Source organism: Carassius auratus, chromosome 9, assembly GCF_003368295.1.
Source record: "Carassius auratus strain Wakin chromosome 9, ASM336829v1, whole genome shotgun sequence".
NCBI lineage: Eukaryota > Metazoa > Chordata > Actinopteri > Cypriniformes > Cyprinidae > Carassius > Carassius auratus.
In genome coordinates, this window is record NC_039251.1 from 34,324,326 (window position 1) to 34,338,411 (window position 14,086).

General features: G+C 37.6%; 1 protein-coding gene across 1 annotated transcript; it reads right to left on the bottom strand.

Moving 5' to 3' along the window:
• Positions 1 to 5,274: 5,274 nt before the first annotated feature.
• On the bottom strand, positions 5,275 to 7,826 carry LOC113109129 (transcription factor Sp5-like). The gene is made up of 2 exons (XM_026272694.1): positions 7,152 to 7,826; positions 5,275 to 6,476 (listed from the first exon to the last, which is right to left on the bottom strand). Exons 1-2 carry the CDS (start codon positions 7,200 to 7,202, stop codon positions 5,430 to 5,432), a joined length of 1,098 nt encoding a protein of 365 aa, XP_026128479.1. The 5' UTR covers positions 7,203 to 7,826; the 3' UTR covers positions 5,275 to 5,429.
• Positions 7,827 to 14,086: the final 6,260 nt, after the last annotated feature.

Here is a 14,086-nt window from a genome sequence, read left to right on the forward strand (position 1 = left end):
ACCATTTCATCATGAAGGATTATTTAAGTGGATGTGTTTAAAATCAAACAATTATTATAATGAAAGTAGCCTACCTTTTAGAAACCAGTCTACTCACACAGGTTGCCGAGCCTTAAAATGATTTCTTGTTGGCTTACTTCCTCAAATATAAATCAAATAAACCGAGATTATATTAAACATTTCACGACTGTTTTTTTTCTCATCAATGAAAATGCTACTGGATCAAAATGTCAAATGATTTTAAGACTCCTAGATCTGAAACGGTGCTCTAAAAGTTTCATTCACAGAAATGGATTCATGCCAATCACATATTGTCAGGATTAATATAGCCTACACATGTTAACATTGATTAAGAAATGGTGCATATTGATTTCTCAATTCAGATGAGATATGGATGAAGGAAACCGATGGCTGTTGAAAGGTTAACAGAAACCTATACCTGTATGCAATATAGATTAGTATTGTTATTATTTATTTATTAATTAATTTGTATTTTAAAAATGACATAAAATCCACAGTTTTACCAAATAAGCATAGCCTACATCACAAAAGCACAGACAGTACTGAACGCCTGTCTGCTGTGAAACACCTGTTAGATGAATAATCACAGTCTTACTTTAGAAGATCAACAAAAACATTTTTTTAAAAAGTCCAAGAAACCGCTCACCCTGTAAAAGACGAGATATTCAACAATATCCAAAATCTCCACGCAACTAAATTTCCTCGACGTCAGATGCGCTCTCCCTCCAAAATCAGCTCACGACTATATCTAAAATAATTCTCGACGGAACTCGATGACCTCTCCGGAGGCGATGTGTTACTTGCTGCTACTCAAAGCGTAAATCGTCTATTTATTCGAGACTGGATGCGCGTGACGCGCGGTTAGTAATCCTCGGACCTCTCCACAACATCAGACTGGCTCTGAAACACATCTCACTTCTACAGAAGCGTCAGCACGAGCGTTATTACGACAGCTGTGGCACCTTCCCGAAGGACTTTGTGTCTTAAATGAGAATGCAATTCACGAACAAACACTTTCCAAGTTTGACACGACAGCAGCGCACAGCACAGTTACATGCTGCTCCGGAGAGGAGCAGTCAGTCTGGGTCAGTCTGCCCTTCAGACATCAAGGACAACACTGCTCGGAGAGTTCTTGCGTTTTAGCTACTGTTCTGGAACAGGTTCTTCATAAATATCTATAAGCGAGAGACTCGTCGAGCTTTGAAGGGTTCTCCTTTATGTTTATGCGCTAAGTGATCTTCTTAACCTTGAAAAGAGAAGCTCTTGTCTGAGAAGTTTTATGAATGTGAACGCTGTTCAGACGGGTGTTGTAGGAGAACTCCACATGGTGGCAGCAAGCGTTCAATTAATGCAATAAACCAAAGCCGATTCTTAATTCATGCATGCAGTGCTTTTATGGTTTCTTTTTTCTGTTTTTATCAAGGTGATAAAAATCCTCAAGTATTATTCTACCTAAACACTTTTTATAAGAAGGAATGCAATGACTGTATAGGAGTAATAGGCTACTGATCTCTGGATTCTGTCATGTTGAATGTATCTTCAGCACCTGGACAGCTCCCTATGTGACTCAGATCTGCAGGTATGCAAAATAAAAAAATAAAAATAAAAAAAATAATAAATAAATAAATAAATAAATAAATCATACCCACTGTTTATTGCTTACAAAGTGTTTTTTTTTTTTTTTCAACTCAAAGATCCCTCTTCAACGGAGAATCCTTTTTCTGTTGAATAGAGTCTTGGATTGGCAGGCACACCTCACCTTACTGAGCAACTTCAAACCCTTCAATTTTAACAGTTTACCTAATAGTTTATTTTCTATCTCTATTTTGACATTAGCAGTATAGACATATGTGGTCATTACAAAATAAAGCAACTTGGATTTGAACTCTTTTTGGTCTTGCAGTCGGTCTATGGATGCGATTAATAAAGCAAAAACAACGCCATATTTCTTGATTCACGCCATGGTCATTTCAGTGAGCAGCAGCAGAACACAAGCAGAATATGATCCTTTATTTACAGCTTCAGAACCTCAAGTCGACGCAAGGTGGCGCTGGTATATTAAAGCTCAGGCCACACGCACAACTGCTTCATCTATGCAAATTATGCCATTAAGCAATAAAATAATAATAATTAAAAAAAAAAAAATTCTTAGAAATCATAGACATTTGCCTTTTGGAATGTGGTCAAGAGTTCATAGCTACAGGTAAGTATTGATAATAATAATAATAATAATAATAATAATAATAATAATAATCCCAGTGATGGTAAACAGAAAGATTTCATAGCCTAAAAACTAATCAATTAATCAATCAATCAATCAATCAATCAATCAATCAATCAATAGCGAATTTAAATGAATAAATTAATAGTTTTGGCCCTGATTGGTAAACAAAACATTTTGGTCACAGCTTTGTCTTGTTTATCATAACACTGCACAGTGTCTATACTATAGACATACACATTTTTTTTAAACATAATTGTATTATGCTAATTTACTAAGTGAAATACTTCCACTAAAATATATAGTCCCTGTGCGCTATAGACTCTATAGCGCACAGGGACTATATATTTTAGTGGAAGTATTTCACTTAGTAAATTAGCATAATACAATTATGTTTAAAAAAAATGTGTATGCAATATTTTTTTATGTTTATATGTAATTCTTTTTTAAAAGCAAAGATCAGTCAGGTCACAATATAGCAAAGTACCTTTTCTCTGCTTAATAAAGAAAGTAAATAAATTGGCTGTTTAGAGAGGGGGAAAAGGAAAGGAATAGTAGGTATGAGGTGAGAAATGTATCACTCTTTTCATGCAAAATATCACTTCATTCTGCAGCCAGAAGTGATGCTCTTAAACACACCCCAAACAACCTTTGATGCTCAGCTAGACCTGGGTTTATTTAATTTTTTTCCTTCACATTTAATACTCTAAAATAAACAAGCACATGTAAGATTGCGAGTATGCATGCTTAAGTACGTGTGTCTAAACGCCTGATTCTGCCAGCCTTTCAACAGACTGACATCAAAGGAAGATCAGAGTGTGGCATTCAGATCAGGTCACGGTGAGGCTTAAACACAAACTCCCTCCAGCAGTCCCTCGGTGCAACGCCACATGTGCTGCTGTGATAGCCTGACCATATCTCACCCTCTGGAGGAGAGGAACAGCCTTGTCTGCCCTGTGGGAACAACTCACTGCCTGCTGCTGAAGAGGCTCGTGGAGACATGTATCTCAGTACCTGAACAAGCCACATGCGCAGATCCTTCACTGATTGCTCTTTCACTTCATATTGGGACATTTTGAGTTATTATTCATTCTAGTCAAAAATCTACAAAAGCACTTGATGTTATTTTGTAAATCAAGATTATGTTAGTTAATACTCTGCTTGTATTTTGTTATTCATCTTGGAAATGTTTAGTAACATTATACTATTGTAAGCAAATACCAGTATGCTCTTATCGCAATTTGTATCTATTTTATGCTTTAGTGAATGGCTGAACTACTTTGCATAGGCTTCTCATGATGTGTAAGGCCTAACTTACTGATCGTGTATTTTTATATCACTATACCAAGAAATTACATACTTAAACATGAATGAATGTGAAGTGATTAAACGAATGTCTGAATAATTAGTCTTCTTGTTTTACACATTCAACAAAAAGCAATAATCGGTATATAGTTGAGAAAATCACTATTCATTTTCACTATTCATAAAGTTCAATCAACATATTTACATTTTAGGATTAATTTAAAAAAAAAAAAAAAAAAAAACCTTCCAAACAAACAACCAAACAGTGATTAGGGATTCTCTCCTTTACATAATTCACAATATGGTTGTTAAAATATTCAGCTCTCTGGTGTTGATGGATAAAGATCCAGTGCATGTACCCAGTTAGAAAATATGAAACATATATTATTGTATAGTATGTCTAAGAAACTATTATTAATACTACTATTAATATATTTTACGCCAAAACTGTAACCATTATAAATGCAGTTTAAATGACCGAGCAGTATGGCACAGGTGTTGCTGTTTTTCCCTTCTGTAGAGACTTAAGAGACTAACCCTAACTAGTACAGCTAGAACTAGTATAGCTAGATCTGCTAAACACAGGTAACTGGCCCAACATTAGAGCAGGGTTTAGTGATGTGTGCCAGGATTTCACCGACAGAGGCGCTATTGCAGGAGAAACTGCACAGTAGGGTTCAAAGATCTTTCCAGGTGCCAAAAATTCCCCTTCCAAATATAGTAACACACACATACTTAATGTATTCTAAACGGATGTAGTTTTATGCAAGATAATAGAAACTTTAAGTAGAAACCTACCTTAATAATAATAAACTTTTAAGTATTTTTTTTGTCTTTCAGTGTGCAAAACGCTCAGTATAATTCAGACAGGGAATTAATTAGAACTACGATACTCCCAGAGACTGAGGATATAACTGACTCAGATTTCAGTTCAGCAAAAACAACATCAGGATCCGAATGTAAGCACATCGAAATCTGCCTAGAAATGAGGTTTTTCTATTACTCGCAGACAGTGCATCTGAATATGTTGCATCAAGATGGAGCTGAGCACTGTTCTGATATTCAGTTTTCTAATCGGGTCACACAGATGGTATTATATGAACTTAGGAACCTGACATGATAGTAGCACATCTTTTATACAGTTAGTCACAATATTTCTTTAATGTGATTCTAGGATTGCGAGGGAGTGCAAAAAAAATTCTTACAGACATGTTTTGTAGAATAGTACGGGGATGTGTTCATGTATTATACATATCAAATACTGACAGCATGTAGAAAATGCTTACGAGTGACACTACGAAAAACTGAAAACTACAGTTGATGTCATTTATTTAGCGTTTGTTTTATTGTCATTTTTGCCGACTTTGTTCTTAAACTCACATAATGCTGTAAAAAACCTGTCCTTTGAACTGAACATTAGAGCTCTATGTATCCTAATAACTCATAAATTTCACAGTGCTTCATTCTCAGCTCATTCTAGACATTGATAACAGAGTTTTTCAATAGCATGCTAAAACACCCCACAAGGAGCGAGAACTGACACTTTCATTCAACAAAAGCTATCAATATATCTACAGAATAAAGAAATCTTCCACCGAAGACAGAGATCTGAACACAAGTCAAAACTTGTTTATGTTTTGAGTAGCTCATGGACAGGAAACAGGGTTTTCCAGGGTTCCTTGAGGAACTGAGAATGACTTGAAATTTTATTTACAAGTCCCAAAAAAAAAAAAAAAAGGAAAAAATGAAGAGAGACTCCCAGTCTTACAAGTCTCATCAACCTTTTTAATAATAATAATGATAATAAAAAACATGTTTTCGCTTCATGAGGATCCTGAAGATTGTATATATTGCACTAGTCTATGGTCATCCAAGTCTACTACTACACAGGTCTCAGGTCTTCTCGTTTGACATAATCAGAGGTCTTTTCGTGACTTTTGCTCTTCTTGTTCTGGTGCGTCTTCACATGTTTGGCCAAATGGTCGCTCCTCATGAACCTCTTGCAGCAGTCCGGACACACGAAGCGTTTTTCCCCGGTATGAGTTCTCAGGTGCCTCTGTAACTCGTCCGATCGGGTGAAGCTCTTCCCGCAGAAGAGCCAGTTACACACGAAGGGTCTCTCTCCCGAGTGCCAGCGCAGGTGCGCCTTCAGGTGGGACGTTTTGCCGTATACTTTCCCGCATCCGGGGATGTGGCAGATGTGCTGTTTCTTTTTCCCCGGCTCGTCACTGGAGCTGGACGACTGGCAGTTAGGACACCGGCATCTCCGGCAGCGCCTGGCGGTGGCCAGGGGGGATTTGGTGTGGAGGAGGGCTGCGATTTGAGTTTGGTACTGTGCAAAGTCTGTGTGTCCCAACACCAAGCCCCTCTGGATGGGGAAGCGGCCGAGGCTCGCCGGGTGGCTGACGTGGTTTCCTTGCTGAAGGCTCCACCATGGTATTTCCTCCCCAGGGTTTGGAGACAGCTGTCTCTGCTGCTGATGGACTAGCCCTGAGTGTCCCGGGACGAAACCATGCGGGATGGGGGGCGGCGCTGCGTAGGTGACGGCCGGCACGTAGGTCGGTGGGCAGCTTGATTGTAACGACTGCATGGAGCACGGCAACATCTTGACCGGAGAGAAGTCATAAGGATACGTGGGGTCGGCCGGAGGGGTCAAGGGGAGCTCGTGGTGGGTGGTGTAGGAGCCCTGCAGGTGAGATTTGGAGGACAGTCCAAACGAAGAATTGTTGGAAAGCGAGGGCTGCGGATTGGCCTCGTTACTCCAAGGGTGGAAAATCCTTGACGGAGACCCGAGGGTCGTGTCGTAGGGAACTTGAATAAAGTCCGTGGGTGTGGATCCGTGATGATGACCGATCCGGTTACATGTCGCCGCTAGAAGCGCCAGAGGAGAGTGTTTGCTGTTTTCCGGCGAGGAGTTGGGAGTGCGGTCCTGGATCGTAAGGAAAGAGCAGTGTTAAAACATTTAAAAAAATAAAAAAGAAGCCTTTTTGAAGATAAGATTTTGTTTTGTAGCTTGTTTATTATGATTATTATGTTGTGTTCAATGATTTACCTTAGTTTTAATGACAGATTTGATTTTAAAAAGAGTAAATTGAACTATAACCACATTTAATCTCTTCTCAAGTTGGGCAAAGCTACGGAATTTGGTTATTTCAATATGCATAACATTAGCTGCATTTGTGAAATACGTTTACTGTCAAAAATGACGTTTCATCTGAGGTGTTTACCATTCTAATTATGTATACTATAAAAAAAAAAAAAAAAAAAAAAAAAAAAAACAAGCAGATTGACTGCAGCGTTACAAATTTAAATAAGTGCAAAGCAAGTTTATTGCACTTTTTGTTCCACTAAAATAATTACTGATGATGAAAATCGAACTGAAACTCTCAAAAACTCTGTAATTACTAATTACATGGCTGGAAACATCGTGTTAAAGTCCTACAGCTGCTACGGTCTTGTTATTTATTTATTTATTTATTTTTATATGAAATCGCCAAAACAAAGTATATCTGCCGGAGTTCAATGAGCACCGTTTATATCCGTTATCCGCCGCACGCGCGTAAAGGAAGGACATTTTCAACAACATCTCAAACTTTTGACAAACCTGAAGAAATGCCTGTAGTGTGTCGTTCCTCAGCACAGCCACAGCTGCCATGGCAACACTTCCTCGAGTTCCCCAAGCTTCCCGGTTTAAAAGCAGCCAAATTCACTTCTTCACGAATACTTGAAAACGTATTCTCACGGAAAGTGCGCGCGCGTCGCTTCCTCTCCTCCAGCTATCCCTGGACTATCTGAGGGAGTGAAGGATCACTTCTTTGGATTTGATAAGGACTTTGGTGGGCCGCCAGCCAGTCAGGAGTGAGATTTATGACTTTGAAGTTCGCCGCTGCCCAATCATCAAAGAAGAGCGGCTCTTTGAGAGGGGGAAGCAAATCCTCTGAATCCACACAAAGCTCCTATGGTGTGTTTGTTGCTCTGGATAAAAGGGCTGATTATTAGAGGGGGGATGGGACGGGTGGGGATAAAGGCGGGACAATTAATGAAGTAATCACAATGTGGGAAATGTATATACACAAATAATTGGATTTTCTTGATCAAAGACCCCCTCGCCGCCTAGAGACCCCGCTACTGGATGCCAGAGTCACCCGATCCCCATTTCTGTAATTAAGGATTTGTTGTGCGACAATAGGACGGTGTGCTATCTCTAGAGATCTGGTACAGGTTCACGAGATAACTTAACGAGGGAGGAATCATTTGACTCAGTAGAAAGTTCACACGTAGTTTTTCTGTCCCGCCATTTAGGCTTATACTCGATACATCACATGTTTGACTTGTTGGCTCTCTCCAAAAATCACAGTTAACTCGCAGTTATTCATGATATAACATGTCATAAAATACACTTATATTGTATGTGTGCAATACATAAACTAGTGCTATCAAACAATTAATCACATCCAAAATAAAAAATATTTTTTTTTTTAGATATTTGTGTGTGCAGTGTATATTTATTAAGTATATATAAAGACACAAATATACAGCATATATTTAGAAAATATTTACATGTATATATTTATAAGCATATAACTAATATAATATCTAAATCTATTTAATATATAAACATAACATTTTTCTTAAATATGTATGAGCTTGTATGTGTATTTATATCTAAATAATAAATATACAAAGTACACACTCATATATTGTGTAAACCAAAACTTTTATTTTGGATGCGATTTATTTGTTTGACAGCACTAATATAAACACAACAATGAAGACATTAAAATTGAACAACTGAAACAAATAAATAAAATATAGGGAATCGGTCCTGTGAGTAAATGCAACAAAACCATTTTAATTTAGTTACAACAGTAATAATGAAACATGAAATATGTCTTTAACACAGACAGCAATTTTCCCACAGACAATTTTTAACAAATAAAACTTTTTTTTTTCTTTGGTTGCACTAATTGCTTGTGATTAAAGACCAAAAAGCACAAGCAACTGTTTATTGTTTTCATAGCTGATGAGACAAATCGTTCAGGAAAGAACAATCCCACAACATCAAGGTGTGGAGGTGACATGATGATGATGATGTTGATGATGTCTTAGTTGTGTGGTTTGCAGGCTGGCAAAGAGGAGGAGATCCAATCTATGAGAAAGTCTGAACATTTTCCAGTTCTCCTCCCTCTGCTCCGCCCCGAACCAGTCAAGCCTTCAGTCTCCAGCGCATGTGACACCTCCGCAAATATCACAGGAATCAAGGACTAAGCATCGTAAAAACCAAAAGTGCCTCAAAGTTAGGATGTGTTTAGGAGTTTCGGAGTTTTGCAGGCTGTCATATCAGTGCAGCTTCGAATATGAGCAGCAGACTAAATAAAAAATAAAAAAAACACAGACAAGACAAGTAAACACCCACAGAGAGATGTGTTTAATCTATGACTTTTTAAACTGTCCCTTTCCAGCAGTTTGGAGGGGTTGATGTGGAAGCAGATCAGCTCTTTTGATGGGATTAAGGTTTCTCACAGACTAATGTGGGAGGAGGGGGATTCCCACCGGGAGGAGATCTGTTTCCCTGCGGTCCATAGAGAAATGCAAGAGGGCACAGTTCTGTTTATTCTTCTTAACGGCCACCTACAATTATATGGTGTTTAACTACATATTTATAACCTACATTTCTGGGTGCCACAGGCTCATACGTTTAAAAAAAGTTTTGCAACCTTAATTTAGTATATGTGGTTCATGCAAAGAGTTTTAAAAGTAGTCGGCACACAATAAATGACAAAACTTGATTTTTTAAATTGTATTTATTTTTAGATAGATTAGGATACAAAACAGCTGACAAGATTATATTGAGACAGTAATACTGTACAAGTGAAACTTGTGAAACACCCAAGTTGATCACTTTCTCCCAAGAGGATGTACACACTTCGGTCTGTCGCTCAGACAAAACAGAAAAAAAGAAACAAATGTAGCACAGTGTGTCAGCCCTTACTCTTGTCATCATATTATTTTAAATATTAACAGTTCAACAGGCTACCATGGGGAGTCCTTATATAATTAACAACAGTTTGCATTTTTCCATTTTATTTTACAAGAAAACTGATATATAACACATTTGTCTTTCGTAATAAAAACGGAAATCCAAATACTGAGAAAATATTGCTACATACATATTTACCTCTCATTATTTTATATATATACAGCATATTTTGTAGCAAAAGTCTGGAGAAAGCAATCTTCAATTAAAGAAAAAAGAGGGGGATTAGTTTTCAGTGGTTACATAAAACACAAATTTAATGGTGTAAATGTCATTCTGATAGCTTGTAATGTTAATCAATGATCTTTACAAATAAAGCAGAAGTAGATGTTATGCAATGCAATACAATGTTTTTTTGAGAGATGAACAAATAATATTCCTCAAAAGCCTGTTTTTCAGCATCATGTTGATAATTTAGATGCCAAGAAACATTAAGATTTATAGGGTTAATACATGAGCTGAATCAAATCACATGCAAATAATGTAAAATATCAGTCTATAATCTCCAAGTTTGGTGGAGTTTGGTGGTGATGCACAACTTTAAATGGATGTCTTCTGACAGGATCACAGCATCGTCTGTGCGTTTTTGATGAAAGCATCAACAGTGAGTTTCTTGATTTTTTTTAAGGCTTCTTTCGGACAGGTCAGAGCCTAACTTTTCATGCTCTCTGGACAGACAGCAGAAGAAAATAAAGCGAAAAGTCTGCAAAAAAGAAAAAAGGGGTTCCACATCTGTCTCGCACACAAGAGCAGGAGAGATGGAAAGGCAGAGAAATGCTCGGGGCTACCGGGTGCGAGAGCCTCAGTAATGGTGTCTCGTATGAGAAAACATCTGTGAATTTCCTCAGTGATCTACAACAAAGTCCAACTCAGAGCAGTCACTCAGCGGCTCTTTGAAGTCTCCCCCTGACAGAGAGCTGCCATTGTGTTCTGAGCCTGACTCTGCTCTTGCTAATTTCCAACATTTTCCCCTGAAACCTGATCCTGTTGCCTGTGCTCAGGCTGGAGTGGTGTGCTGACGGGCCTCGGGTCAGGAGCTGAGGGAGAGGTCGCCCCTTAAACACCCGCTCTCCGCTGTGTGTGGCATCGCAGCTCTGACCCGCTCTGTTCCCGCCGGCCCGGGGTAACTGTGGGGGTCACGTCTGGCTTCCTCGAGCGTGATCAGAGGTTTAGGATTATACACAGGGGCCAGAACATCTAGTTTATGGATTTTTACTCTCACTTTAGATTCAGTCGGATTTGGTTTGAAGCACTGTGCAGATTTGTCCTTGAGACAATCGAGGCTTTCTTCGCTGCTGAATTAATCACAGAAAGCAAGATAATTAACATTTAGTTTTGTGCGCAAATCAATATTAAACAATAGCTGTCCAACTGGAATATGAGATATTCAGAAAGTTCTCAGCTGTACTTATACTAAGTGTCAACTTTATCTCAAATAAAGTGTCTTCTGCGTGCTCTTGTTTGCAAATCTGTGAAATGCATATAGAATCACTTGAATACAATTATAGAGATATAAAGTAGCTGTAGATAGCAGCTCAGATTGTTAGGCTTTGGGAGAATTTGATGAGTTTACATTAAAATTAATTTGTCAACAAACTATCTTGCCAAATCTGATTAAAATTTTAGAAATAATTTCGACCCCTTCTAAAAAATTAGCCAAAAAAGAGAATACCTGGGGTATTTTTATTTTTAGCATGAAAATCGGTGAATCAGGAGCAACAGACTTTGTGTCATTTAATCTGTGTTTGAATCACGGACAAAACTGAGATATTAAATATTTAGTTTGGCATTTTAGGGATTATTTTAAATCCCATTAGTCATCTCACTCAGGGTCAATAATTAAAACTAAACCTAAAACCATGAAAAAGTTTAATTACTTGAAATAAATACTATCTGAAATATAATATAACAAAAAAACTAAACTTAAATATAACAAAAAGACTAAACTTATTTTATGTCAGGAAACATTTCTTATTTTCGCATCATTTAATTTGATTTACTAAAATAACTATATATATATATATATATATATATATATATATATATATATATATACAAAAAATAATACAAAACAGAAATCAATAAACTGACAAAAACACAGCAATTTTTTTTTTTTTTTTTTGTGATTGCAGAATTCTGTAGTTTTTTGTGATTTACAGAATGTAGTTATTCTGTAGTGCTTAGTGTAGAGAAGCGAATGTTTCAAGCTGAATTAGGTGAATTACTTCCCATAATGGTTATGTGTGCATGATTATGACGAGCTGTAAGAAACCATGGCTTGCTCTGACTGTGAGGGACAGATTTGTTGTTGTCTCTCCTGAATGTAAACAGGTCGTGGCCACTTCTTCTCTCAGCGCTCGTCCTGCTTGCGTTTACTCAGTGGCAGCTGCGAGCACCATCTGGGAGGGCTTCAGCAAGGCCAAACAAAGCAGGTTACACCTTCGGCCATGCCAAGTCCTGTAGCCTGTTCCTGGTCTGCACAAACAACAGGGGCTAATCACAATTTCATGCTCTGATTTTCCCCAGACATCTATCCAAGCCCCGCAGGAAAAGAAACTTGAGCTCATTTTCAGGAGATATGGGCTACATGTGCTTCCTTATGGCCGTGCTCACGCAGGACAGACTTCAGATCATACCTCATGATTACAGACTCATGCATTTTCAGGCTCAAAGTTGTTTCTTCAACTATAGGCACTCTTGGAAAGATAAACTCCCTTAAATCACACGTTTCACAGTCTATTTAATTTTAGTTTTTCGCAGCAGATTTAGATGCATCAAATTAATCATTCTGTTTCATTGTGTCTTTGTTATAGCCTTCGGTGGTGGAAAATAAATTTTAAACATTTTCTTTTGCTTGCTAATACTGATTTGACAGTTTTTATTTACCCTACATTAACAATTTAATCATATTTTAACCGCTTTTATAAAGTTTTACAAACTAAAAGCTTGTTTGCAAAACAATAAAATATGTATTGCAGTTCTGTTGAACTTGTGTATCACAGTTTCCATAAAAATATTAATTAGCACAACTGTTTTCAACATTATTTTTTTAACATCAAATCAGCATGTTAGAATGATTTCTGAAGGATCATGTGACACTGATTAATGATGCAGAAAATTCTTCTTTGATCAAAATAATTAATTAAAAATATATGCAACTATAAAGCTATCTTATATTGCAATAACATTACACAATATTACTTTTTTACAGCATTTCCGATCAAATAAACGGAGTCTTGGTGAGCATAAAAAAAAATCATAAATAAATGCTTTCAAAAACAACAAAAAAATCTTAACAATTAGTAATGCAACAATTCATAAAATTTTTAAATACAGTTTTAACAATATATTTTAGGATCAATAATCTGGCTACAATGATGAAATGTACACATAAAGTCATTTTTAAATGTAAAAAACAAAAACAAAAAACAAAAAACAAAATAAATTAAGCAGTGGTGAAAAGTTTCCAGAAACTTTTGGATTTTTTTTTTTTTTTTTTTTTTTTGAGATCTAAAAGAGCCTATAGTTGAGGAAGCACACTTAAGTTCATGTAAATCAACTGGCAAAGTAAAGACTAGTTTGGTATATCTTTTAGACCCAGTTGGCTAATAGCGATTACTCCTGAGACAGATGCCGAACATTGGCCAGATTTGGCCATAGCCCACATTCAAGTCCAAATGCAGTGGGGCAAAATCTCCCACTTTTATCCCTCCGGTATTCACTTAGTGCTCATGCAAATGTGGGTAATTCAGCGGGGCATAGAAAGCCCTCAACAAATTGCAGGTGTTAGGAAACCGAAACAAAGGCCACTACAAGCCCTAATGGCATCCAGCATCATTAGCAAGTCTTTGATGTGCGTACTCCACTCACTCTTTTATCTCCTTCTCCCCCTCTCAGCCCTTCTCTTTCTACATCTTACACTACCCCGCTCTCTCCTTCTGTCTTTCTCCTCTACCCCGCTCTCTTTCCGCGGTTCTTCATTAAATCGGTCTTCGGGGAGGGCGCCCACTCCTGCACCCCACATCTGTTTGGCTCTTATGCCTGTCTGTCACACATCAGTCAGCGTAAAAGCAGCACACCGCTAATCTGCAAATATCCTAAAGTACCTGTTTATTCTGAGGGGCGGCGAGCAAAGACGGCAAAATAAAGTGTTTACTTTCATTCCCAGTCTTATTATCCCGACGCGATTACGAGATGTGGCTCACATAGCAAATGAACATATACGCAGGAGTGTGTGTGTTTCTTGTGTATCAATGGCAGGTTACCTGCTTTACATCCCAGCAGGTTTGAAAGAGAGGCTTTGGAAACACTGCTATTCAAAACTCTTCCTTTGAACTCTAGAGGATATAGAGACAGGACAATGCCAGTCTATTTGTGTTCCCCCTTTGAAGTCCACCCTGTCTATTAGTATGAGAGAGTGTGCTGTCTGACAATAAATACTGCTCTATCTAAAGATTACGGCTGCAAAATATCTCCACATACTTGGAAAAGAAAACACATGC